Source organism: Ricinus communis, chromosome 3 (assembly GCF_019578655.1).
Source record: "Ricinus communis isolate WT05 ecotype wild-type chromosome 3, ASM1957865v1, whole genome shotgun sequence".
In the NCBI taxonomy this organism is placed as follows: domain Eukaryota; kingdom Viridiplantae; phylum Streptophyta; class Magnoliopsida; order Malpighiales; family Euphorbiaceae; genus Ricinus; species Ricinus communis.
This window is the reverse complement of record NC_063258.1, coordinates 18,152,695-18,180,413: the sequence shown is the minus strand read 5'-3', so window position 1 is coordinate 18,180,413 and position 27,719 is coordinate 18,152,695. Positions and strand designations below refer to the sequence as shown.

Genomic DNA, 27,719 nt, shown 5'->3' with positions numbered 1-27,719 from the left:
GCTTTATGTTCCAATTCGACCAGTAAATGGCAAGTTTTGCCATATACTATAAGGACTCATTCCAATCGGTGTTTTATAAGCCATTTGATATGCTCAAAGGGCATTATTATTCAAGTGCATAGCCCAATCTTTTCTAGATGGGCGCACTGATTTCTCAAGTACTGACTTAATTTGTCTATTGCTAACTTCCAACTATCATGATGTTTGTGGGTGATAAGGTGTTGTAACTCTATGAGTTACTCCATATTTCTTTAGTAAGGCGCTAAATGCCTTGTTGTAAAAATGTGTTCCCCCGTCGCTAATGATTGCTCTAGATGTTCCAAACCTGCTAAAAATATTATCTTTTATGAATTTGCATACTATCTTAGCGTTATTAGTTCATGTAGCTATTGCTTCTACCCATTTAGACACATAATCAACAGTGACAAGTATATATTCATAACCATGAGAAGGTGGAAATGGTCTCATAAAATTGATGCCTCACACATCAAACAGTTCAACCACAAGATTAAAAGTTTGAGGCATTTCAGTTCATTTGCTAATATTTCCACTTCTTTGGCACCTATCACATTTAGCATAAAAAATATGAGCATCTTTAAATAACAAAGGCTGGAAGAAACCTAATTGTAGAACCTTGTAGGCTGTTTTCTTACCATCAAAGTGACTCCCACAATGCATTTCATGGCAAAAGGCCAAAATGCTTTGTTGCTCATCTTTAGGAACACATCTTCTAATTTGATCAGAACAATGTTTAAATAAATACGGGTCATCCCAATAGTAATGCCTACATTCTGATAGAAATCGTTTCTTTTCCTGCCATGTTAAGTCAATTCTCATAACACCACATGCCAAATAGTTCACAATGTTAGCATACCATGGCTCATGATTTACTATAAATAATTGCTCATCAGAGAAAGTCTCATTAATTACTGTTTTAGAATCAAGGTTATCAAATCAAAAATCAACCTCGAAAGGTGATCCGCTACTACATTTCACTATCTTTTTTTATATCTTATCTCTATATCAAATTCTTGCAATAAGAGCACCCACCTAATAAGTCGTGGTTTAGCATTAGGCTTAGTTAAAAGATATCTCAAAGCTGCATGATCTGAATGAACAATGACTTTAGATTCCACCAAGTAAGATCTGAATTTTTCTAGTGAATATACAACAGCTAGAAATTCTTTTTCAGTTGTCGAATAGTTTACTTAAGCATCATCAAGAGTTTTGCTAGCATAATATATTACATGTAATGCTTTATCAACTCTTTGGCCCAAGACCGCTCCTGTAGCATAATTAGATGCATCACACATGATTTCAAAGGGAAGAGACCAATCAGGTACCACAATAACCGGTGCACTAGTCAATCTTTCTTTCAAGATGTTAAAAGCATATAGGCATGCATCATTAAAAACAAAGTTAACATCTTTAGCCATCAATTCAGTTAAAGGATGAGCAATTTTAGAAAAGTCTTTAATAAAACGCCTATAGAATCCTGCATGGCCAAGAAAACTTCTAATTCCTTTTACTGAAGTAGGAGGGGGCAATTTGGCAATTAAATCGATTTTTGTCTGGTCTACTTCAATACCTTTATCCTAAAAAGACATATTTAAGTGTGTTAGGCAACTCCTTAAGCTCAACCTTAGGTGGTTTATTAATAATTTCTGATTTTCTTTCAATGAATGAATCTAAAGGTTTAATAATGCTTTCATCAGGTAACATTGGAATAGCTTCATCTAACTTATCATGTAAGTCTAAAACTTCTTCATCTAAACATTCTTCATGCTTTTCCAATATTAATACAACTTCTAATTTATCATCTTTATCCTGTAAATATGTTTCATAAATAAAATAATCCATGCAATTAACATATGAACATTCATCAAGGAGATATAGTTAGAGAATCAAACACTTTAAGTTCTATAGTTTCTTCTAATACTGTCATTGTCAGCTTCCCATTATGCACGTCAATAACTGTCTTGGTAGTTGCCATGAAAGATCTACCAAGGAGTATTGTTTGCTCCTTATCCCTTGCCGATGTACCTTCCATGTCTAGAACCACAAAGTCAGTAGAGATTATCAGTTTTCCTACTTGAATCAGCAAGTCTTCCACTATGCCTCTTGGATACTTAATTGACCTATCAGCCAGTTGCAGAGATATGGTGGTTGGCTTCAATTCTCCTAAGCCAAGTTATGCATATGTTGAATATGACATCAAATTGATGCTTACTCCTAACCCAACATGGCTTTAGCAACCTTTTTGTCCTCCATTGTAATATCAATGGTAAAGCTCCCAAGGTCTTTCATCTTAGGAGGTAACTGTTGTTGGAGAACCGCACTTGCTGTTTCAGACACCATAACTTTCTCATTGTTCCCATATCTCCTCTTGTTGGAATTAAGTTCCTTAAAGAATTTAGCATGAGCTGGCATATTCTTGATCATATCCAACAAGCACAAATTAATTTAACCTTAGAAAGCATATCAAAAATTTCAGAAAATTACTTATCCCGTCTGCTTTTTTCAATCTGTTTGGGAACGTACTAGAAGGCTTATAAGGTTGCTTTATGAAACTCAGGTCTTGAAAACGCCTTCTTGTCTTTCTCTTTCTGCCCAAGATTAGGCTCTATTCTTCCTTCTTTTTGTAAACCTCCTTCAGTTATCTCTACATCAACTAGTCTATCTACTTTTGATGTACATGCCTAAGAAGAATGTTTTTCAATTAAATTTTCAACATTATTATCAAATAACTCACCATTCTTAAGAACAGTGATTGCTTTAGCTTGACTTGAAAATTTTTCTTTTCTTATTTCCTTGTATCGCTTCAGCAATTTACCCAATTTGAATTTCCAATTGCTTTACTGAAGCTTCTATGGAATCAGTTTTCTTCTCATTTCTCTCCATTCTGTCATGAGTAGCTGTCATAAAAGATTGGAGTGTTTCCTCCAAACTTGGTTTTCTTTAAGAGGCTTGTCCTTGATTAGAGAATGGAGGGTTTTGATCCTTGGGTATTAAGGCTCTTGATTATGATACTAGGGCTGGTTTTGGTTCCTCAGTATTTGTGGTGGGTTACGATTATTATTTCTCTAGGAGAAATTTGGATAATTCCTCCATCTTGGAATATAAATGTTGGAGTATGGATTATTCCTAGGTTGCCTAGGTTGATAAGATTCCATCAAGTTAACCTGTTCATAATCATCTCTTGCATAAGTCTCATAAGACGAACAAACGTTAGCACCATGACCATAAACACCACATATACCGCATACCTCATTGCTTTGTACATTTTTAGTTGAAGCAAGAATCTTAACTTGTTTAGTTAATTTGGCTAATTGCATAGTCATCATTATTAGACACAACTTCATTTACTCATACTCTTTTTGTTCTCACATTCTTTTGTTGTGAATTGGCTCCTAACATCTCAAAGATATCATAAACTTCATTAGCAGTTCTTTCTAGCATAGCACCCCCAGCTGCATTATCAACAATACATTGGTATTGTTGTGTTAAACCATCATAAAATGATTGGTTAGTCACAGGAAGTGGGTATCCATGGTGTGGGCAATATAGCAAAATTGATTTGAAGCGGTCCCATGCTTCGTGAAAGGATTCAATATCCTTTTGATAAAAGTTGGAAATTCCAGCCCTTAATTCTTTGGTCTTTTTATGTGAGTAAAATTTACTCATGAATTTTTTATAAACTTTATCCCAAGTTCTCAAAGAATTAGGAGGCAAGGTCATTAACCAAGCCTTTGCTTTATCTTTTAATGAGTAAGGAAAACATCTCATCTTTAATTGATCTTCATTGAGTCCAGATAATGGGAATGTATGAACTATAGCATAAAACTATCTAATGAATGTCAATGCATTCTCACTAGGTATACTATAGAATGACGGAAGCATATTAAAATGGATGTTCTTTAGCTCATAATTTCTAGATACATCGCCTAAGACTATGCATGAAGTAGTGGTACCAATTATCGGACGAGCATAGTCCTTCATGGCCATTTGCCTTTGAGCTACAACTTCTCTTTGGTCATTAGCCATTATCTCAACTTCTTCTTCCAACTCTTATTCCAGCTTTTTTCCAAATTCAATTCCTCTTGGAGGTACAAACTCACTCTTTACCTCTTGGTCTCCTTCTGCTTTTTTAACAGTTAATCTCAAGTTGTAGGGATTTTGAGTTGATGAATTACCTAATCTCGTTTTCTTGCTAGGCATATAAAATCAAAGGAAAAATTTCAGAAAAAATTTAAAAACAGAATTTAAAAAGTAAAACAGAAATAAATAACATGCAACACACAAAAAACACAAAAAATAAAATTTAACAATTAATCAATATTAATTCGATCTCACAAGGAATTGTATATATTACAAAGACCAACTATCACACAAAATACTGAAAATAAATATAAACACTCTAAGCAAATATTTTGAGAATGATCTTTAGTTTAATAAAAGAAATTAAATAACCAGAAAATAAACATGCAACTAGAATGATTAATATGAACTATATGATAAAATAACATTTAGCCTAGCTTTTTTACTTAGTAATCCCCTTAATTCCCTTAAGCTCTAATTTAACAAATGAGATAATGATGTGCCTTTTTCCCTAAGTCACTCAAGCTAATGATGCAACTTAGGTTTCTTATACCAACATAGATTAAAGTAAAGATGATATTTCTAATACTTTTAACCTAAAGATTTTCATAACACATATTACTACTAAATTGATATGATGGTCAACCAATAATAATAGATGAAACTAAAGAACATATGAAGGCAAAGAAATCATTGATTAAACTCAAAATATATACGGTTCATACATAAATAAAAAGCCAAACTAAACACTTATGGAACTTAGCCTAACATACTTAATCCAATGATCATTGTAATTAAATAGAAAGACTTAAGATTCATAAAACAGAAAACTAAAACTCCCTCAAAGTTCAAAGGCTCTTCAAGGAATGAAGAATATTGGTCATCTTTCTCCACTTCTTCAAAAAACTTCTCTGATTATTCTAAGAATGATGCAACAACAAGCTAGCTAGATGTAGAAGATGATAAACTATAGAAATTTCTGTAGAGAATGATAGAAACCTTCTCTAGAGAGATTCTTAGTAGCCGAAGAACTCTCTATTTTAATTAACCTTTACTCCTTGTAGAGATTCCTTTCTTCGAGTTCTTTTTTCAACACTCAACTACTATAGTTTATCTTTTACTGTTTTAAACAAACTAAACAACTCAAAAGATAATTATTCACTAATTACATAATAATTACTTAAACCCTCCTTATTGGGCCTTAATGAATTAAGCTAGACCCAAACTATTAATAGCCCACGTGTCTGATTCTTGAGCCTTTAATAGCTGCAGTTTAATTAACACCCATTAGTACATTTTTAGCTCAAATTTTCCTATTTGGCGATTAGTTTCTAAATTTAGATAAGAAAACTAAAGTGAGGTAAAAGACATATTTTCACTATATTATATATAAAAATATATTATTAAAGCTCTAAAATATCCTTAAATATCTATATTCAATCGATCACTTAATACTTATTATTTTAATTTATTTTCTAAATAAAATCTACAATCAAATTCTATATTTTATCACCTCAAAACACACTCTTTTCTTTCTTCCAAATGCATCCAAAACCAAAACCTAAATAAACTATCAAATTTTTAGACAATTAATTGATACAAAGTCAATAGTTTATGGAATGTGTGGATAAACAATTAATTAATAAATCTCTAACTTATAAAAATTAAAATGAAATATTATGCGCCTATTATTATATTGTTTGACCCCTGTTTAATTAATATTTTAATCTATCATATTTTTTGTTTTTTTATTTTAGAATTTCTTCAGTTATGTATATATATTCTTATATTTTTATTTATTTAATATTATCAAAAACTAAATATAAACTAATAAAAATATAAAAATATATATACAAAATGAAAAATGTAATATACAAAGATGGAGAGATATTATAGGTTAAACGTAGTAGAGAGATTAAAATTTAATCGATAAAATTTAGGTTAAAACTATGTTTAAGAAAGAAATAAGAAAAAAACGAAAAGGAACTTGTCATCGCGCCAGTGGAGCCGTTCAAAATTTCAATGAAACCAAACGCGGCATAATAATTGATTTTTCTCTTTGAGTTCGTTCCCGCTTTCTATCGCAATTTCAACGCATTAACAAAGTTAAAAAGAAATCAGATTTAAAAAATTCTCAATCCAACGGACAAAGCTCCAACCCTAGCCTATCACACGGATCGCCACTTGATCCAACGGCTCCCGTCCCACCTCTCCCTCTATAAAACCAACATATTTGCTCTGTCGTCATCAAAAGACAAAGCAAATCAGAAGGGAAAACACAAATTCAGGAAAGAAAATGTCAGGAAGAGGAAAGGGAGGCAAAGGATTAGGAAAGGGAGGAGCAAAACGGCATCGTAAGGTGCTAAGGGATAACATTCAGGGAATCACGAAGCCAGCAATACGACGGTTGGCCAGGCGTGGAGGAGTTAAGCGAATTAGCGGGTTGATCTACGAAGAGACGAGAGGCGTACTTAAGATTTTTCTAGAGAATGTGATTCGTGATGCGGTTACTTACACTGAGCACGCTCGTAGGAAGACTGTTACTGCCATGGATGTTGTTTATGCTTTGAAGAGGCAGGGCAGGACTCTTTATGGCTTTGGCGGTTAAGCAACTTAGCGATTGGGGGGTTTGATTGATTTTGATGTAATGATGAGATTAGTATTGTAATTAATTGAATCAATCAACGGATGAATTTTCAGATTTTTCAAATCTTATGATTGTTTTGGGTTCTGAGAATTAAACAGTTCTTGATATGGTGTTTTTTATTTTATTTTATTTTTTTTTCTGAAGAATGATATGGGTTCTTTTAGATGTGCGATAATTTGGGTTTGGGTTAGGGAAAAAATTAAAAATCAGGACCAGAATTTGGTTCTAAAAAATACTTATCAGACTTAATTTTGATGTAATGATGAGATTAGTATTGTAATTAATTGAATCAATCAACGGATGAATTTTCAGATTTTTCAAATCTTATGATTGTTTTGGGTTCTGAGAATTAAACAGTTCTTGATATGGTGTTTTTTATTTTATTTTATTTTTTTTCTGAAGAATGATATGGGTTCTTTTAGATGTGCGATAATTTGGGTTTGGGTTAGGGAAAAAATTAAAAATCAGGACCAGAATTTGGTTCTAAAAAATACTTATCAGACTTGTATTTGATAATTTGGATTGGTTCCTAAAACACAAGACAGTGGAATTGTTTTTCTTATTCTAGCTATCAAATTTTGAATTTAGATGAGTTGATGGCATAGATTGTTTGTTTGATCTTGTTCCATGCTAAGTGTGTGCAGAGAGGAATAATTTTTGGTAACTGAGGAGTAATTAAGATTCTGTACATAGTATATGATTTTTGATTAACCATTTATAGGCATAATTATCTAAGAATATAGTACTGTTGCCTCACCACATTTCTTATATTCCATAGGCATTGGCTGCAATTTACATGATTCTGCCTGAAATTGGCCACCGTACGCTCCATTCTCCGCAGAGATGTACTTTGCGTTTTGTTAATTAAGATCACAACCGCAGTACGTATGTTGTCTCATTTAAGGGAGTCACTGTTTCAGTATCAGTGCTTGCAATTTTCTTTGCGTCCAGTTACAGCTGTTCAAAGAGCAGCCAGATTTGAGAAATTAATTTATTGGGCACTACCAAAATAGTCATGCAATGTATCCGTTCAATACGAGATATCTCAATTTCAATTTGCTTAAAATATAAATACATAAATCCTTACTTGTTAACTTGCATAGTATCTCAACTTGTCCAAATATGATAATATTTTATATTTATAGATGTATTATACTTATATTAATTGAGTAATAGATACTTGATCGATTCAAATTATGTATAGATATTTAAGTGTATTTTAGAGCTTTAATGATATATTTTTATATATAAAATAGTAAAAATATGTGATTTTACCTCACTTAAGCTTAATTGTCTATTTTCAGAAATATTACCAAAGAGAGGAAAATGTGGAGCTCAAAGAAACTTAATGGGATATTGATCTGTCCAAATTATGTATAGATATTTAAGGGTATTTTAAAGCTTTAATGATATATTTTTATATATAAAATGGTGAAAATATGTGTTTTTGCCTCACTTAAGCTTAATTGTCTATTTTCAGGAATATTAGCAAAAAGAGAAAAATATGGAGCTAAAAGAAGGTTAATGAGACATATTCGTGTCAAGGCCCAAGATTAAGACGCATGGACTACTAATTATAAGGCCAAAGGGATATTTTAGTCATTTTATATAATTATTAGGATTTATATTAAGAGTTATTTATGGAATAGTATTTGGTGGAGATTAAGATACTTTAAGTCTTATCTATTAGATAGACTTATATTAGTATACTCATCTCTAGAGAGATTTATTTAGAAGATGACTCTTCTCTATATAAATCTCTGCAAAAAAGAGGAGGAAAGGAAGGAAGAAGGAGGAGAGTTTTCTCCTATCTGCTCTCTACACATGTCACCATTATTCTCTCCATAATTCTCTACAGTTCTTCATAAACACTTTAGTTTTAGTTTTCATTGTTCTTTTAGGATCTAAGGAGCTTTTCAAGAAGTGGAGACTGAGGATCAATCTTCTTCTTACTTGAAGAAATTCTGAATCTTGAGGGAGCTTTTTACTTTCTTATTTTTTTGTCTTTCTATTTAATACCATGATCATTGGGTTAAATATGTTAGACTAGTTTTCATAAGTGTTTAGTTTAGTCTTTCTACTTTTTTATGAACCTTGTTATTTATTTATTTAATAAATGATTTCTTTACCTTCATATCTTTATTAGTTTCAGTTATTATTGTTAGTTAACCATCATATTAATTTAGCAAAAGTAATTGTTATGAAAATCTTTAGGTTTAAAAGTATTAGAAACATCATCTTTACTTTAATCTATGTTGGTATAAGAAACCTAAGTTGTATCATTAGCTTGAGTGATTTAGAGAAAAGGCACATCACCATCTCATTCATTAGATCTAGGCTTAAAATAAAACAAGGAGATTACTAAGTAAATGGCTAGATTAAATACTATTTTTAGCATATAGTTTTAGATCATAAGCATTTGCATTTGCATTGCATATTTATTTATTGTTTAGTTACTTTACTTTATGACCATTATCCTCTCAAACATACGATTTAGAGTGTTTAGATTTACTTTCATTGTTTTGTGTTGATAATTAGTCTTTATAATAAGTGGCCTCATAGTTCCTTGAGAGATCGACCTCGTAGTGAACTTACCCTTACTATAGGAACGATTCGTGCACTTGCGAGTACTAAAAAAGACATATCAAGTTTTGGCGCTGTTGCCGGGGAACTGTATCCAAATTTATTATATTGATTGATTATCAAAAGTGTCTTGTGTTTGTTAGTTTGTTTTGTATTTTGTGATTTATTTTGTTTATGTGTCTTTGTTTTGTTTGTTTGTTTTGTGTTTTATGTTTTGTTTTGTTTATGTGTTTTTATTTTGTTTGTAAATTTTATTTTTAATATTTTATTTTTAATATGAAATTTTCTTTTATTTTGTATGCTTAGCAGGAAACAACTAGAAGAAGAATCAACAGAAGAAGTTGATATCATGGCAAACCCACCAAGAGAAGTAGAAGCTAAAAGGCGAATGGCTATGAAAGATTATGCAATGTCTACAATTGGTAATACTACTTCATGCATAGTTCTAGATGATACATCTAGGAATTATGAACTTAAAAGCATTCATTTTAATATGCTTCCTTCATTTTATGGTATGCCTAGTGAGGATGGATTAATATTCATTAGAAAATTTTATGCCATAGTTCATACTTTTCCATTATCTGGACTTAATGAGAATCAACTAAGAATGAGGTGTTTCCCTTATTCATTGAAAGAAAGAACAAAGGCTTGATTAATGACCTTGCCTCCTTATTCTTTGAGAAATTGGAATGAAATTTATCAAAAGTTTATGAGTAGATTTTACTCACAGCAAAAGACCAAAGAATTAAGAGGTGAGATTTCTAATTTTTATCAAGAGAATGCTGAATCTTTTCATGAAGCATGGGATCGCTTCAAATCACTTTTATTGCAATGCCCACACCATAGATTCCCACTCCCAATAACTAACCAATCATTTTATGATAGGTTGACACACCAATATCAATGTATGGTTGATAATGCAGCTGGGGGTGCTATGTTAGAAAGGACACCTGATGAGGTTTATAATATCTTTGAGATGTTAGGAGCCAATTCTCAACAAAAGAGTGTGAGGACAAAGAGAATAGAAGTAAATAAAGTGGTAGCTAATAGTGAGATGACCATGCAATTGGCTGAATTGACTAAGCAAGTTATATGCTTACTTCAACAAAAAATTCACCAAATAATGAGGTATGTGGTATTTGTGGTATTTATGGTCATAGTGCTAATGTTTGTTCATCTTTTGATAATTACAGAGAAAATATGTATGACCAAACAAATTTGATGGATTCTTACCAACCTATGCATCCTATGAATGACCCTTATTCCAACACATATAATACAGGTTGGAGAAACCATCCAAATTTTTCTTAGAAATACAATGATCAAAACCCACCACAATTATTAAGAAATCAAAATCAACCTCATTACCAAGACCAATATTCTCAATTCCAAAGGGACTCCAATCCTTTCTTTCAAGATCAAGAACAAACTCTTCGATCTAATGAACAAAGGAAGCCAAGCTTGGAAGAAACACTTCAATCATTTGTGATGGCTTCTCATGATAGGATGGAGAGGAATGAGAAAAAGACAGATTCCATTGAGGCTTCACTAAAACGTTTAGAAGCTCAAATGGAACAAATTGTTGAAGAGCTCAATAAAGAGGAACTATCAAGTTAACCTGAACAAGCCAGTTCCATTACTACTATTAGAAGAGGTGAGGTTGTCGATAATATTACTATGGAAATTGAAAGGAATTTTTCTTCTTATACAAGTACATCTAATAATGATGGATTAGTGCAAAGCAATGAGGAAAGCATACAAAAGGAAGAAAAGTAGAGCCTAATCTTAGGCTAGAGAAGAAAGAAAAGGAAGCATTTTCTGGACCTGAATTTCATAAGGCAGCTCAGCCTTATAGACCCCCTATTCCTTTTCTAAACCAACCCAAAGAGAGCAAAAATGATGAGTTTTTTTTTGAAAGTATTGAGATGCTCTCTAAAGTTAATACTAACTTACCTTTGTTGGATGTTGTCAGGAATAAACTAGCTTATGCAAAATTCTTTGAAGAGTTGAGCACCAACAAAAGGCGATATGCGAACAACGAAAAAGTACAAGTAGCAAGTGTAATGCTTCAGCATCAATTGCCCCTTAAGATAAAGGATCCTGGTAGCTTCACCATTAATATTACAATAGGTGACAAAAATGATACAAAAGTCATGTTAGATTTGGGAGCAAGCATCTACTTGATGCCGTATTCGATGTATGAACTACTTGGCTTGGGAGAGTTGAAGCCTACCACTATGTCTCTTCAATTTGCAGACAGATCGATAAAATATTTTAGAGGTATAGTGGAAGACTTGCTAGTACAAGTAGGTAAGTTAATAATTCCAGTTGATTTTGTAGTACTTGACATGGAAAACACACCAGCAAGGGATAAAGAGCAAACCATACTCCTTGGTAGACCTTTCATGGAAACTACTAGAACTGTGATTGATATGCATGAAGGAAAACTTACCATGACAGTTTTAGGAGAAACTGTAGAAATTAAAGTATTTGATTCTCTAACTTTCTTTCCTAAATCTATTATCGATAAGTGTTCATATAATTATTTAGATTCTCTTGTTGATAAACAATTATATGATGATATTCCATTCTTAATTGACAAGAGCTTTCGTGACACTTTAGATGTTCGCATAAAAGTATGAAGCCATACTTGAAAGGAATGGCTTATGACCAAGAGGTGAAGTGGGCGGATGAACGCCCACCATGAACATAATCAGGAATATCTAGCTATAGACAATAAAGTTAGCAATTGTATTTTTATATTTATGCATTTAAGTTATTTTTTTATTTCTATTTTTATTTTTATTATTTTTAATATTTATTTATTTTATGTTTATCTTGTAGGCTTTGATCCCCAAAAAGCAATATGTCTCCATGAGAAGCAATTAAAGGTTAAAAAAAAATTGAGCGAGCCACGTTCGCGGCAATAAATTTTCACACGGGCCCGTAGCAGCTAGCGGTAGAGACGACATGGGCCTGCAACAACCAAGCGGTCGCGGAGACCGCGAGGAAGCCGGCAGCAACCCTAGCTACAGCTGGGCGAGTCTTGCCGAGGAGGCCGGTCAGCGGCGGTAAGCCGCGACCTCGCGGGGCAGCCGCGAGCCGTGGGCCACATGCTCGCGGTGCAGGCAGACAACACGCAGGCCCGGGCAAGTCCATGGGGCGGCCGCAAAAAAAAAGGAATAAATTTGAACAAAAATTAAAATAATTAAATCCAAGAAATTGGGATTGATTATGAATTATTCTTAGTTAAAATACCCTCTTTAAAATTAAATATATATCCATCTTCTCCACATAAATAGTCATATCATTGATCTAGGATTTTATTTTAAATTTTATTCTAGAATTTATATTTATTTAATAGGACCTAACTTTTAATTATCTTAGGATTTAATCTTTTTAGTATGTTTAGGATAATTTATTATTTTTAATTCTCTATTATTATTCTTTATTTCTTTATTTCTTTTATAATTATCAATGATGTGTATTCAAGTGTGCTTCTAAGGTTTGGATGGTGGAGATTGGAATTCAAGTTCATGGCTTATTATGCATTGCAAAATTCTAGGGGAGTATTCTATCTTTTTCCTCTCTTTTTGTTCTTTATTTTTCTATATGCAATTACATTGAAGACAATGTCAAATTTAAGTGTGGGGGAGGGAAATAGAATATTTCTTCGATTAAACGTTATACGTCATATGCCATGAGAATTAGCAACTTTGGTTAATCTTTTGCAAAATTTTAAATTTTTCCACTCAGCTTTTTCTTATTGTTCAATATAAGAGTCGATGAAAGAATGCTATTATGTTAAGATTCTTGAACTCTTGAGTTAGTTTTTAACATGTATAAATATGAATGCATGAGTTAGTTGCACTTAAATGATCAAGTGTTCATCTTTGTATATGGACATGATGAATAGTTTAGCAACATTCGACATGGGTATGATTAGAAGTGTATGATTTAGATTATGATTTCCTTGTTATTAAATTGGCTTGCCTAAGTTTGTGAGATATGATATGGGCAAGTTTAAAGCTCTAAGTTTAATAACTCAACTCCGCTAATTTTAGTTGCTTAGTAACCAGGGATCTTCATGACCAATGTCGATTTTCACGTAAAAAGGCAATTAAGATTATGAGTATGCAAAGCATCTTGTTGTATGTTTTGTTGAGTAACCAGGTGCATTCATTACCCATGTTTGTATTTGCATAAAAATGCATAACATCTCAAGAAAGAAAGAAGTACCCCAAGTATCAAAAATTAAAATCCAAGGGGTATAAAGAAAAGAAAAGAAAAAGTATAAGAGCTTCAAAAGCAAGTAATAAATGCTTATTGATCTCTTGTTTTTGAATGAAGGTTTTGCCTTTTTGAATAAAGTTATGATAATTTGGATTATGCATCATAGTTGTATCCTTTGAAGATGAGTTAGACTATTTGTTGTGAAACATGTGTGAAGGATTGGATGCTTGAGTCTTTTCATTAACAATGATTGAGTTTATATTTTTAAAGAAAATTATTATGACTCAAATGTTCTGGGTTAACATGATCTTTGCATTAGTGAGATTCTTTTGAATAATATCTTTAAGCTGAGTAGGGATGTTTTTCATGATTTTTGCAAAAGTTAATTCTCAGTTGCTATTTACTTGAGGACAAGTAAAAGTTTAAGTGTGGGGGGTATTTGATTGGTCCAAATTATATATAGATATTTAAGGGTATTTTAAAGCTTTAATGATATATTTCTATATATAAAATGGTGAAAATATGTGTTTTTTCCTCACTTAAGTTTAATTGTCTATTTTCAGGAATATTAGTAAAAAGAGAAAAATATGGAGCTAAAAGAAGCTTAATGGGACATAATCGTATCAAGGCCCAAGATTAAGACGCATGGACTGCTAATTATAAGGCTCAAGGGATATTTTAGTCATTTTGTATAATTATTAGGATTTATATTAAGAGTTATTTATGGAATAGTATTTGGTGGAGATTAAAATACTTTAAGTCTTATCTATTAGATAGACTTATATTAGTATATTCATCTCTAGAGAGATTTATTTAGAGCAGGACTCTCCTTTATATAAATCTCTGCAAAAAAGAGGAGGAAAGGAAGGAAGAAGGAGGGGAGTTTTCTCCTACCTGCTCTCTACACCTGCCACCATTATTCTCTTCATAATTCTCTACAGTTCTTCATAAACACTTTAGTTTTAGTTTTCATTGTTCTTTTAGGATCTAAGGAGCTTTTCAAGAAGTGAAGACTGAGGACCAATCTTCTTCCTACTTGAAGAAATTCTGGATCTTGAGGGAGCTTTTTACTTTCTTATTTTTTGTCTTTCTATTTAATACCATGATCATTTGGTTAAATATGTTAGGTTAGTTTTCATAAGTGTTTAGTTTAGTCTTTCTACTTTTTTATGAACCTTGTTATTTATTTATTTAATGAATGATTTTTTTACCTTCATATCTTTATTAGTTTCAGTTATTATTGTTAGTTAACCATCATATTAATTTAGCAATAGTAATTGTTATGAAATTTTTTAGGTTTAAAAGTATTAGAAACATCATCTTTACTTTAATCTATGTTGGTATAAGAAACCTAAGTTGTATCATTAGCTTGAGAGATTTAGGGAAAAGGCACATCACCATCTCATTCATTAGATCTAGGCTTAAAATAAAACAAGGAGATTACTAAGTAAATGGCTAGATTAAATACTATTTTTAGCATATAGTTTTAGATCATAAGCATTTGCATTTGCATTGCATATTTATTTATTGTTTAGTTACTTTACTTTATGACCATTATCCTCTCAAACATACGATTTAAAGTGTTTAGATTTACTTTCATTGTTTTGTGTTGATAATTAATCTTTATAATAAGTGGCCTCATAGTTCCTTGAGAGATCGAACTCGTGGTGAACTTACCCTTACTATAGGAACGGTTCGTGCACTTACGAGTACTAAAAAAGACATATCAGATATATTCGTGTCAACGCTCAAAATTAAGACGCATGGACTACTAATTACAAGGCCCAAGGAAATTTTAATCATTTTGTATAATTATTAGGATTTATATTAAGAGTTATTTATAGGATAGTATTTGGTGGAGAATAAGATAATTAAAATCTTATCTATTAGATAGACTTATATAAATATACTTATCTCTAGAGAGATTTATATAGAGGAGGAGGACTTTTCTCTATATATATCTCTGCAAAACCTAATTGGAAAGAAGGAAAGAGGGGAGTTTTCTCCTACCTGCTCTCTACACCTGCCACCATTATTCTTTCAATAATTCTCTACAGTTTTTCCATAAACATTTAGTTTTAGTTTTTATTGCTCTTTTTAGGATCTAAGAAACTTTTCAAGAAGTGGAGAGTGAGGACCAATCTTCTTCCTACTTGAAGAAATTCTAGATCTACAGGGAGTTTTTACCTTTTTATGTCTCTTTATTTAATACCATGATCATTGGGTTAAATATGCTATGCTAGTTTTCATAAGTGTTTAGTTTAATTTTTTTTACTGTTGGATGAATCTTGTTATTTATTTATTTAATGAATGATTTCTTTACCTTCATATATTTATTAGTTTCAGTTATTATTATTAGTTAATCATCATATTAATTTAGCAATAGTAATTGCTATGAAAATTTTTAGGTTTAAAAATATTAGAAACATCATCTTTACTTTAATCTATATTGGTATAAGAAACCTAGGTTGCATCATTAGCTTGAGTGACTTAGGAAAAAAGGCACATCACCATCTCATTCATTAGATCAAGGCTTAAAGTAAAACAAGGAGATTACTAAGTAAATGGCTAGATTAAATACTATCTTTAGTATATAGTTTTATATCATAAACATTTGCATTTGCATTGCATATTTTTTTATTGATTAGTTACTTTACTTTATGAACATTACCCTATCAAAATACTAATTTAGAGTGTTTAGATTTATTTTTATTATTTTGTGTTGATAATTAATCTTTATAATAAGTGGCCTCATAGTTCTTTGAGAGATCGACCTCGTGATGAACTTACCCTTACTATAGGAACGGCTCGTGCATTTGCGAGTAATAAAAAGGATTCATAAAGTTTTGGCGCCATTACCGGAGAACTGTGTCCAGATTTATTATATTGATTGATTATAAAAAATGTCTTGTGTTTGTTAGTTTGTTTTGTATTTTATGATTTGTTTTATTTATGTATTTTTATTTTATTTTTTTATTGTGTTTTGTGATTTGTTTTGTTTATATATTTTTGTTTTGTTTATAAATTTAATTTATTTATTTAATTTTCTTTTAATATGAATTTTTGTTTTATTTTTTATGCGAAGTAGGAGACAATTAGAAGAAGAATCAAAAGAAGAAGTTGATATCATGGTAAACCCAACAAGAGAAATAGGAGCTGAAAGGCGAATGACTATGAAAGATTATGCACTGCTTACAATTGGTAACACTACTTCATGCATAGTTCTAGATGATGCATCTAGGAATTATAAACTAAAGAACATTTATTTTAATATGCTTCCTTCATTTTATGGTATGTCTAGTGAGGATGCATTAACATTCATTAGAGAGTTTTATGTTATAGTTTATACTTTTCCATTATCTAGATTAAATGAGGATCAACTAAGAATAAGGTGTTTCTCTTATTCATTGCATCTAGGAATTATGAACTAAAGAACATTCATTTTAATATGCTTCCTTCATTTTATGGTATGCCTAGTGAGGATGCATTAACATTCATTAGAGAGTTTTATGCTATAGTTTATACTTTTCCATTATCTAGATTAAATGAGGATCAACTAAGAATAAGGTGTTTCTCTTATTCATTGCATGTAGGAATTATGAACTAAAGAACATTCATTTTAATATGCTTCCTTCATTTTATGGTATGCCTAATGAGGATGCATTAATATTCATTAGAGAGTTTTATGCTATAGTTTATACTTTTCCATTATCTAGATTAAATGAGGATAAACTAAAAATAAGGTGTTTCTCTTATTCATTGAAAGAAAGAGCAAAGGCTTGGTTAATGACCTTACCTAATAATTCTTTGAGAAATTGGGATAAAATTTATCAAAAGCTTATGAGTAGATTTTACTCACAACAAAAGACCAAAGAATTAAGAGCTGAAATTTCTAATTTTTATCAAGAGAATGCTCAATCTTTTCATGAAGCAAGGGATCGCTTCAAAAAACTTTTATTACAATACCCACACCATGGAATTCCACTCCCAATAACTAACCAATCATTTTATGGTGGGTTGACACACCAATATCAATGTATGGTTGATAATGCAGCTGGGAGTGCTATGTTAGAAAGGACACCTTATGAGATTTATGACATCTTGAGATGTTAGGAGCCAATTCTCAATAAAAGAGTATGAGGACAAAGAGAGTAGAAGTAAATGAAGTGGTAGCTAATAGTGGGATGGCCATACAATTGGCTGAATTGACTAAGCAAGTTAAGATGCTTACTTCAACAAAAAACTCACCAAATAATGAGGTATGTGGTATTTATGGTCATGGTGCTAATGTGTGTTCATCTTTTGATAATTACAGAGGAAATATGTATGACCAAACAAATTTGATGGATTCTTACCAACCCATGCATCCTATGAATGACCTATTATTCCAACACATATAATACAGGTTGGAGAAACCATCCAAATTTTTCTTGGAAATACAATGACTAAAACCCACCACAATTATTGAGAAATCAAAATCAACCTCATTACCAAGGCCAATATTCTCAATTCTAAAGGGACTTCAATAATTTCTTTCAAGATCAAGAACAAACTCTTCGATCTAATGAACAAAGGAAGCCAAGTTTGGAAGAAACACTTCAATCATTTATGATGGCTTCTCATGATAGGATGGAGAGGAATAAAAAAAAGACAGATTCCATTAAGGCTTCATTGAAATGTTTAGAAGCTCAAATGGGACAAATTGTTGATGAGCTCAATAAAGAAAAATTATCAAGTCAACCTAAACAAGCCAATTCCATTACTACTATTAGAAGAGGTGAGGTTGTCGATAATATTGTTATGGAAAATGAAAGGAATTCTTCTTCTTATGCAGGTACAACTGAAAATGATGGATTAGTGCAAATCAATAAGGAGAGCATGCAAAAGGAAGAAAAAAAAGTAGAGCCTAATCTTAGGCTTGAGAAGAAAGAAAAGGAAGCATTTTGTAGACATAAATTTCATAAGGCAGCTCAGCCTTATAGACCCCCTATTGCTTTTCTAAACCAACCCAAAGAGAGCAAAAAGGATAAAAAAAATTTTAAAAGTATTGAGATGCTCTCCAAAGTTAATACTAATGTACCTTTGTTGGATGTTATCAGGAATAAGCCAGCTTATGCAAAAACATTTTGAAGAGTTGAATACCAACAAAAGGCGACATGCGAACAACGAAAAAATACAAGTAGCAAGTGTAATGCTTCAATATCAATTGCCCCTTAAGATGAAAGATCCTGGTAGCTTCACCATTGATATTACAATAGGTGACAAAAAGGATAGAAAAGCCATGTTAGATTCGGGAGCAAGCATAAACTTGATGCCGTATTTGATGTATGAACGACTTGGCTTGGGAGAGTTGAAACCTACCACTATATCTTTACAATTTGCTAATAGATCGATAAAATATCCTAGAGGTATAGTGGAAGACTTGCTAGTACAAGTAGGTAAGTTAATAATTCATGTTGATTTTGTAGTGCTTGACATGGAAAACACACCAGCAAGGGATAAAGAGCAAACCATACTCCTTAGTAGATCTTTTATGGCAACTATTAGAACTAAGATTGATGTGCTTGATGGAAAACTTACCATGACAATTTTAGGAGATACTGTGGAATTTAAAGCGTTTCTTTCTCTAACTTTGTCTCCTAAATCTACTATCGATAAGTGTTCATATAATTATTTAGATTCTCCTATTTATGAACAATTATATGATGATATTCCATTCTTAATTGACAAGAGCTTTCGTGACACTTTAAGTGTTCGTGTTAAAAGTATGAAGCCATACTTGAAAGGAATGGCTTATGAGCAAGAGGTGGAGTACGCGGATAAACGCCCACCATGAGCATAATTAAGAATATCTAGCTATAGATAATAAACTTAGCAATTGTATTTTTATTTTTATGCATTTAACTTATTTTTTTAATTTTTTAATTTATTATTTTTCTATTTTTTATTTATTTTATGATTACCTTGTAGGCTTATGTTTGCTCCCCAAAAGGCAATATGGCTCAATGAGAAGTAATTAAAGAGCCAAAAAAATAAATTGAGCAAGCCACATTGCGGCAACGAATTTTTACACGAGTCCGTAGCAGAGGCACAATAGGAACGATATGGGTTCATAGCAGCCAGCCGCGAGTCGTAGGACGCTACGTGAGGAAGCCAGTCGCGGCAGTCCCAGCACCATGGTGCTGTCGCGAGGCGTGGGGGAAGCTACCGCGAGGAGCATGTGCTGCCGTGAGGAGGCCAGTCGCGGCAGCAGCAAGCCGCGAGCCGCAGGCCACATGCCCGCAATGTAGGCATCCAGCACGCGAATCGGCCCGCAGCAGAGGGAGGTAGCACACATGAACGGGCCCGCAACATCGGTAGGCAGCGCACGAACGGGCCTACAACGTAGGCAGGCAGCACGTGAATGTGCCCACGATGAGGGCGGCGCACGAGCGGGCCCGGCGCGGCCCAGCTGCGGATGGGCTTGCAGTGTAAGCAGACGTAGCAGCAGCTTAACAATGTAGTCCACGAGGCGGCCGCTAAAAAAAAATCTTTTTGAGCGAAAACTAAAAATAATTAAATCCAAGAAAGTGGAGATTGATTATAATTAAAAAAATGATGAGTTATTTTTAAGTTAAAATACCCTCTTTAAAAAATTAAATATATATCCATCTTCTCCACATAAATAGTTATATCATTGATTTAGGACTTTATTTTACATCTTATTCTAGAATTTATATTTATTTATTAGGACCTAACTTTTAATTATCTTAGAATTTAATCTTTCTAGTATATTTAGGATAGTTTATTATTTTTTATTCTTTATTATTATTTTTAATTCTTTATTTCTTTTATAATTATCAATGATGTGTGTTTAAGTGTGCTTCTAGGGTTTGGATGGTAGAGATTGGAATTCAAGCATGGCTTACTACGCATTGCAAAATTCTAGAGAAGTATTCTATCTTTTTCCTCTCTTCTTATTCTTTATTTTTATATATGCAATGACATTGAGGACAATGTCAAATTTAAGTGTGGGGGAGGGAAATAGAATATTTCTTCGATTAAACTTTATATGTCATATGCCATGTGAATTAACAATTTTGGTTAATCTTTTGTAAGATTTTAAATTTTTCTACTAAGCTTTTTCTTATTATTCTATATAAGAGTCGATGAAGAATGCTATTATGTTAAGATTCTTGAACTCTTGAGTTAATTTTTAACATGTATAAATGTGAACTCATGAGTTATTTGCACTTAAATGATCAAGTATTCATCTTTTACATATGGACATGATGAGTAGTTTAGCAACATTTGACATGGGTATGACTAGAAATGTATGATTTAGGTTATTATTTCCTTGTTATTAAATTAGCTTGCCTAAGTTTGTGAGATATGACATGAGCAAGTTTAAAGCTTTAAGTTTAATAACTCTACTCCGCTAATTTTAGTTGCTTAGTAACTGGGGATCTTCATGACCAATGTCGATTTTGGCGTAAAAAGGCAATTAAGATCTTGAAGTATATTTTGTTGAGTAACCAGGTACATTTTTTACCCATGTTTGTATATGCGTAAAAAGACATTAACATCTCAAAAAATAAAAAAAATACCCCAAGTATCAAAAATTAAAATCCTAAGGGTATAAAGAAAAAAAAAGTATAAGAGCTTCAAAAGCAAGTGATATAAAAAATGTATAAATGTCTATTGATCTCTTGTTATAAATGAAGGTTTTGCTTTTTTGAATACGGTTATAATAATTTGGATTATGCATCATGGTTATATCATTTGAAGATAAGTTAGACTATTTGTTGTGAAATAAATGTAAAAGATTGGATGCTTGAGTCTTTTGATTAACAATGGTTGAGTTTATATTTTTTAAAGAAAATTATTATGATTCAAGTGTTCTTGGGTTGACATGATCTTTGCATTAGTGAGATTCTTTTGAATAATATCTTTAAGCTGAGTATGGATGATCTTCATGATTTTTACAAAAGTTAATTCTCAGTTGCTATTACTTGAGGACAAGTAAAGGTTTAAGTGTGGGGGTATTTGATTGGTCCAAATTATGTATAGACATTTAAGGGTATTTTAGAGGTTTAATGATATATTTCTATATATAAAATGGTGAAAATATGTGTTTTTACCTCACTTAAACTTAATTGTTTATTTTCAGAAATATTAGTAAAAAGAGAAAAATATGGAGCTCAAAGAAGCTTAATGGGACATATTCGTATCAAGGCTCAAAATTAAAATGCATGGACTACTAATTACAAGGCCTAAGGAATATTTTAGTCATTTTGTATAATTATTAGGATTTATATTAAGAGTTAGTATTTGTGGAGATTAAAATACTTAAAATTTTATCTACTAAATAGACTTATATAAGTATACTTATCTCTAGAGAGATTTATATAGAGGAAGAATCTTTTCTATATATATCTTTGCAAAACCTAATTGGAAAGAAGGAAAGAGAGGAATTTTCTCCTCTCTACTCTTTACACCTGCCACTATTATTCTCTCAATAATTCTCTATAGTTTTTCCATAAACATTTAGTTTTAGTTTTCATTACTCTTTTTAGGATCTAAGAAGCTTTTCAAGAAGTGGAGAGTGAGGACCAATCTTCTTCCTACTTGAAAAAATTCTGGATCTAGATGGAGTTTTTACTTTTTTATGTCTTCTATTTAATACCATGATCATTAGGTTAAATATATTATGCTAGTTTTCATAAGTGTTTAGTTTAGTATTTTTTACTTTTAGATGGACCTTGTTATTTATTTATTTAATGAATGATTTCTTTACCTTCATATATTTATTAGTTTCAGTTATTATTATCAGTTAATCATTATATTAATTTAGCAATAGTAATTGCTATGAAAATTTTTAGGTTTAAAAGTATTAAAAACATCATCTTTGTTTTAATCTATGTTGGTATAAGAAACCTAGGTTGCATCATTAGCTTGAGTGACTTAAAGGGAAAAAGCACATCACCATCTTATTCATTAGATTTAGGCTTAAAGTAAAACAATGAGATTACTAAGTAAATGGCTAAATTAAATACTATCTTTAGCATATAGTTTTATATCATAAACATTTGCATTTGCATTGTATATTTATTTATTAATTAGTTACTTTACTTTATAAATATTACACTCTCAAAATACTGATTTAGAGTGTTTAGATTTACTTTTATTGTTTTGTATTGATCATTAATCTTTATAATAAATGGCCTCATAGTTTCTTGAGAGATCGACCTCGCGGTGAACTTGCCCTTACTATAGGAATGGTTCGTGCACTTGCGAGTAGTAAAAAAAACATATCAATATTCTATCTGCTAAAAACTCATTTATATGAATAAATTTTGATAATAAATGAATATTGACTTAAGGACACCCATTTAAAAAATTTATTTAATGTATAAATATTAATAAAATTAAAATTAAAAAATTATAATGAAATGAAATTAATAATTAGTACTCGAATGTCTGATTTGTGGCGACTACCTGCTCTTTCGATAGTATATTAATTTAAAGATGAATGTTAGAAGGCCTATTCCTTGAAGAGGTCGACTCATTTTGCTATCACCATCTCAACTCTCTTCCCCTCCATGACAAAGGAGGTACGGCTTTCAACAAGTTGTACGAGTTGGTAGGCAGACTAGTTTTCTGAGTTCAGGCCTACATTCAGGAAACAAGGCAGAAATGCACCGAGATGTACAGTCATCACCTTGGGAAGTGAGGTTAGGAGAGCAAGTGCTGGTTGCGTTGCAGATGCTGATCGTCAGCCAACATAAAAGATGCCATTAAATTAAAAAAAAAACCTAAAACTTTGTAATTAGTTTTTATATAATTAAAACTTTTATTATTAATTATTTCAAAATAAATAAAATTAGACTGCCAAGCCCACCATTTCAGAGAACAGAAACCGAAAACTTGAAAGATACGGTAAGCAGGGGTATACATAGTTGGAGACAATTTGGGGAGGGTTAAATTTTCACAACCATTTCAAACTTTAGGGATTTAAAATTTGTTTTTATTTTTATTTTTATTTTATTCTGTGAAATATAAATCTTCTTTTCATACCATTCTAAATTTTTAAAATGGTTCGGCTCAAAAGATTCAAAATTGGAATAGTTTAAAACAATAGGGAATGAATTTCAAAGATTTTAATAAAACAGTTTTGAAATATATATTTGATGGGAACTTCCATTGAAAAATCAAGATTTATCTAATAAATTCTAAAATAATTATAAAAAATAATTCGTAATAAAAATATTAATTAACTTATGCAAAATATAATAATATAGTTTCATATAAAAAAACTAATTTAAAACAAGTTCGATACTTAATAATAAATTTAAATATTATATTATAACTTTAAATTAATAGTTTAGTCTTTTGATTGTATTGACTTTACATGGAAAAAAGCAATAATTAGTTTTTAAAAAATTTAAAAGAATATTAATATGATAAAAATACAAAAATCAACTTATGTATACGTGTGTGTGTGTGTGTGTGTTTGTATATTTGTTCATCAATAGCGTCTGTGTTTGTCTACATCGATGACATACTAATCTTTTCAAATTCTCTGGAACAATATTTCAAACACTTGGAGACATTTCTCTATATTGTTAAGAAAAATGGTTTAGCTGTTTCCAAATCCAAAATATCTTTATTGATTTGAAAATCTTTTGAAATCATGTTGATTTCCACTTTTAGATTTTGGGTTATTGCCGATGGCGATAGTGAAGAGGGGGTAGAGACGGTCTCTATATCATCACCTTTCTTTGGTTCATTGTAAACAGGTCTAGGGACATTGCTTTGGTAATCAACATTTTGTAATGTGGTGTTTGAGCTTGGTATATCTGATGTTGAAAATCTCGGTAAATCTGATGTTGAAAATCTTGGTAATGTTTGTGATGAAGTTGGTTCCTTGTAAGAGGCATAAATAGCAGAAGATATATTTGATACCCTTCTAATATCTATGATCGAGATTGAAGAATTGTCATCAGAAAATCTAGAAGAAGTTGATTTCCTGTTGAACCTGAGTTTTATTTTCCCTTCTGGAAATTGAGTTATGTTTCTGAGATTGGTGTTTGGTTCTGTCTACTTTAGTGATTCAGGTTGGGTTGCTCCTTCAAGGATCCACTCTTCAGGAAGAGTGATGTCTTTCCATTGAATAGTTTTTGGTATTTGTTGCGTTGGCTTTAAAAAGATCTGTTTAAAGGAATAAGGTTTCTCCTTTGTAATGTATTTTGAAAATCAAAGCTATCAGAGCATTTTGTAATTATGCATTTTTATTTGGAAAACAATGCTCTTTAAAATATTTTTATCATTTAAAGAAATTGTAATATTTGGAAAACAATTGAAAGAAATTGGTCTTTTGTTAAGGCTTGACTCGACAGTACCTAATAAAAAATCATAAAAACTTGTAAACCTAGCGTCTCTAAGGACTGCTAATATGGAAGTATCTAAACCTTCTCTGGTAAGGGGTTTTATTCCTACCTGAACAAGGCCTATGTGGATGTATTTATTGGGGATTACAGAGGTTAAGACTGTAGGAGGTTTCTGAATTGGCTTTATATCCTAACCAGTTGTTTTCCTATTGTGTTAAGATAGGTGTTTCAGAAATTGTTCTGTTGAACAATATCTTTGACATTTTTCTCAAGCTCTTCTCCTACTAACTTGTAAGGTGCTGCTTCGATTGGGGGGGCATTCTGAGAAATGAACTTGGAATAAAAATCCATGGATTTTCTCGGAATTCCCCCTATGAGGACGTTCTAGAAAACTTTGTTAATGTATTAAAAGAAATAACCTCAAGAAAATATCTGATTCAGATAAAACTCATTTTTCCTGATGATTTCCAAATAGAAACTATAGCTTTGTTTGATACAGGAGCAGACCTCAACTGTATCAATTATGAGTTGGTTTCTAAAAAATATCATCAAGAGACAAAAGAAAGACTCACCTCTGCTAACAATTCAAAAATTAGGATTGCGGGAAAAACTGAAGCTGCAATTCTAAAATAAAATATTGCTTTAAAAAATATTTTTATTCTTACAAAGGATTTACAACAAAATATTATTTTGGGAACCCCTTTTATCAATTTGATTACCCCCTTTAAGTAACTACTGATGGTATCAATTTGATTACAAAGGTCCTTCTTAATGCTTTCTGAAAAAGAAAACAGCATGTGGTAGATTTACCATATGAAAAAGAATTTAGTGAAAAATAAATTCCTACCAAAGCCAGGCCTATACAAACGATTGAAATTTTAGAAAGACATTGTAGAATAGAAATCAAAGACTTAGAAAAATGGGGCTTAATTACCAAATCAAGATCCCCCTAGTCGTGTGCAGCCTTCTATGTCAACAAAAATAGTGAAATAGAAAGGGGTACACCTAGATTGGTAATTAACTACAAACCTTAAAATAAAGCTCTAAAGTGGATTAGATATCCTATTCCAAACAAAAAAGATCTTCTTCAAAAGCTTCATTCTACTTTTATCTTTTCAAAGTTTGATATGAAATCAGGATTTTGGCAAATCTAGATTCATCCTAAAGATCGATACAAAACTGTATTTACAGTTCCATTTGGCCAGTACGAATGGAATGTGATGTCCTTTGGATTGAAAAATACTCCTTCTGAATTTCAAAAAATTATGAATGATATTTTTAATCCTTATTCAAAGTTTTGCATTGTTTACATCGATGATGTACTAATCTTTTCAAATTCTCTAGTACAACATTTGAAACACTTGGAGACATTTTTCTATTTTGTTAAGAAAAATGGTTTAGCTGTTTCCAAATCTAAAGTATCTTTATTCCAAATGAGAATTAGGTTTCTTGGGCACTACATCTCCTGGGGAACTATTACCCCAATTGAAAGATCTCTAGCTTTTACTTTAAAATTTCCAGATATAATTTTAGAGAAAACTCAATTGCAAAGATTCCTTGGCAGTTTAAATTATGTCATAAATTTTTATCCAAATTTAAACTGTTTAGCAAAACCCCTCCATGATAGGTTAAAGAAGAACCCCCCTGCATGGTCTGACGAGCATATAAAGATTGTTCAAAGCATCAAAAAATAAGTTTCTGAAATTCCATGTTTACATCTGGCTGATCCATCTGTATTCAAAATTGTTGAAACTGATGCATCAGATTTAGGTTATGGTGGAATTCTTAAATAAATTCACAACAAAAAAGAATGCATTGCCAGTTTACTTCTGCATATTGGAATGATACTCAAAAGAATTATTCAACTATCAAAAAAGAAATTCTTTCAATAGTACTATGCATTTCAAAGTTTCAAAGTGATCTTTTAAATCAAAAATTTCTTTAAGGATTGATTGTAAATTTGCAAAAGAAGTGTTGCAAAAAGATGTCCAAAATATAGCTTCAAAACAGATTTTTGCCAGATGGCAAGCTATTCTTTCCGTCTTTTATTTTGAAATCGAATACATAAGAGGAGATTCGAATTCCATACTAGACTTTCTAACCAGAGAGTTCCTTCAAAAATAGGAGTGACAATGCCACGAAAAATGAGAGCAAAAGATAAAGAAGAAAAACAAGCATCAAAAGCTATTCAAAGCCTTAAAAAGGAGATTATTCTGTCCTCTTCAAAGCCAATCAAAACCTGGATTGAGATCATCCAGGAAGAAATAAACAAAAGCGAAGAAGACCCAGTCCAAAAATAATTCCAAATACAGGAATGGCTTACACAACAACCTTCTGAGTTTTTAAAGATGGTCGAAGAATATTAAAAGAAAAAACCTGTGGCTAAAGTCTAGCTAGAAATTTCTCCAAAGTCATCTTCTTCTTCAAACAAGGGTAAAGGTATACTCTCTGTCCCTGTTTCAAAACCTAAGATAGTAGTTTTTCCTCAAAACCTATCTCAAAACTCTCAAAGCATTTCAAAGCCTAATTCACAAGAAATAGTTTTGTCTCAAATAAAACTTTTCAAAACTAATGAATACATAGAAAAGCAAAACTTTCAAAGCATTTTAACTGTCGAGGAAGGATTATGTACAGAAATCCCCTCAAAATTAGTTTTAAAAGTTTTTCCTCCAGGATGGTACTTTAAACCCTAGAATAAAATAAAACCCCAATCTTTTTACCAGTCTATCCTAGAGGTAACTGGTTCTGCAAAATTCGAACATTTCAAAAAGCACAAAGACCCAGCTTAT

General features: G+C 31.5%; 3 protein-coding genes and 3 non-coding genes across 6 annotated transcripts; 4 read left to right on the top strand and 2 right to left on the bottom strand.

Annotated features, from left to right (window-relative positions):
• Positions 1-3,543: 3,543 nt before the first annotated feature.
• Positions 3,544-3,651, top strand: LOC112536706. The gene has a single exon (XR_003080677.2). It is a non-coding gene; the product is annotated as a small nucleolar RNA R71 (small nucleolar RNA).
• A 2,670-nt stretch (positions 3,652-6,321) lies between these two features.
• On the top strand, positions 6,322-7,128 carry LOC8285814 (histone H4). Its single transcript, XM_002531610.4, has 2 exons — positions 6,322-6,753; positions 7,013-7,128. The coding sequence occupies exon 1, from the start codon at positions 6,395-6,397 to the stop codon at positions 6,704-6,706; it is 312 nt and encodes a 103-aa protein (XP_002531656.1). The 5' UTR covers positions 6,322-6,394; the 3' UTR covers positions 6,707-6,753; positions 7,013-7,128.
• A 2,941-nt stretch (positions 7,129-10,069) lies between these two features.
• LOC112536704 lies at positions 10,070-10,177 on the bottom strand. Its single transcript, XR_003080675.2, has one exon. It is a non-coding gene; the product is annotated as a small nucleolar RNA R71 (small nucleolar RNA).
• Positions 10,178-11,253: 1,076 nt separating this feature from the next.
• Positions 11,254-11,970, top strand: LOC125369565. The gene has a single exon (XM_048372343.1). It carries the CDS (start codon positions 11,254-11,256, stop codon positions 11,968-11,970), a length of 717 nt encoding a protein of 238 aa, XP_048228300.1.
• Positions 11,971-12,298: 328 nt separating this feature from the next.
• LOC107262244 lies at positions 12,299-19,397 on the top strand. The gene is made up of 4 exons (XM_048372342.1): positions 12,299-12,399; positions 16,650-16,762; positions 18,102-18,395; positions 18,661-19,397. Exons 1-4 carry the CDS (start codon positions 12,299-12,301, stop codon positions 19,395-19,397), a joined length of 1,245 nt encoding a protein of 414 aa, XP_048228299.1.
• LOC112536705 lies at positions 17,434-17,541 on the bottom strand. Its single transcript, XR_003080676.1, has one exon. It is a non-coding gene; the product is annotated as a small nucleolar RNA R71 (small nucleolar RNA).
• Positions 19,398-27,719: the final 8,322 nt, after the last annotated feature.

What these genes read in the sequence shown, in the direction of transcription:
- LOC8285814 (XM_002531610.4), top strand. Translation starts at nt 6,395, where the DNA reads ATGTCAGGAAGAGGAAAGGGAGGCAAAGGATTAGGAAAGGGAGGAGCA.
- LOC125369565 (XM_048372343.1), top strand. Translation starts at nt 11,254, where the DNA reads ATGCTCTCTAAAGTTAATACTAACTTACCTTTGTTGGATGTTGTCAGG.
- LOC107262244 (XM_048372342.1), top strand. Translation starts at nt 12,299, where the DNA reads ATGGGCCTGCAACAACCAAGCGGTCGCGGAGACCGCGAGGAAGCCGGC. An exon ending in GAGGAGGCCGGTCAGCGGCG is followed by an intron (nt 12,400 to 16,649) that starts GTAAGCCGCGAC and finishes TATGCGAAGTAG; the next exon opens with GAGACAATTAGAAGAAGAAT. An exon ending in TTATGCACTGCTTACAATTG is followed by an intron (nt 16,763 to 18,101) that starts GTAACACTACTT and finishes ATTTCTTTCAAG; the next exon opens with ATCAAGAACAAACTCTTCGA.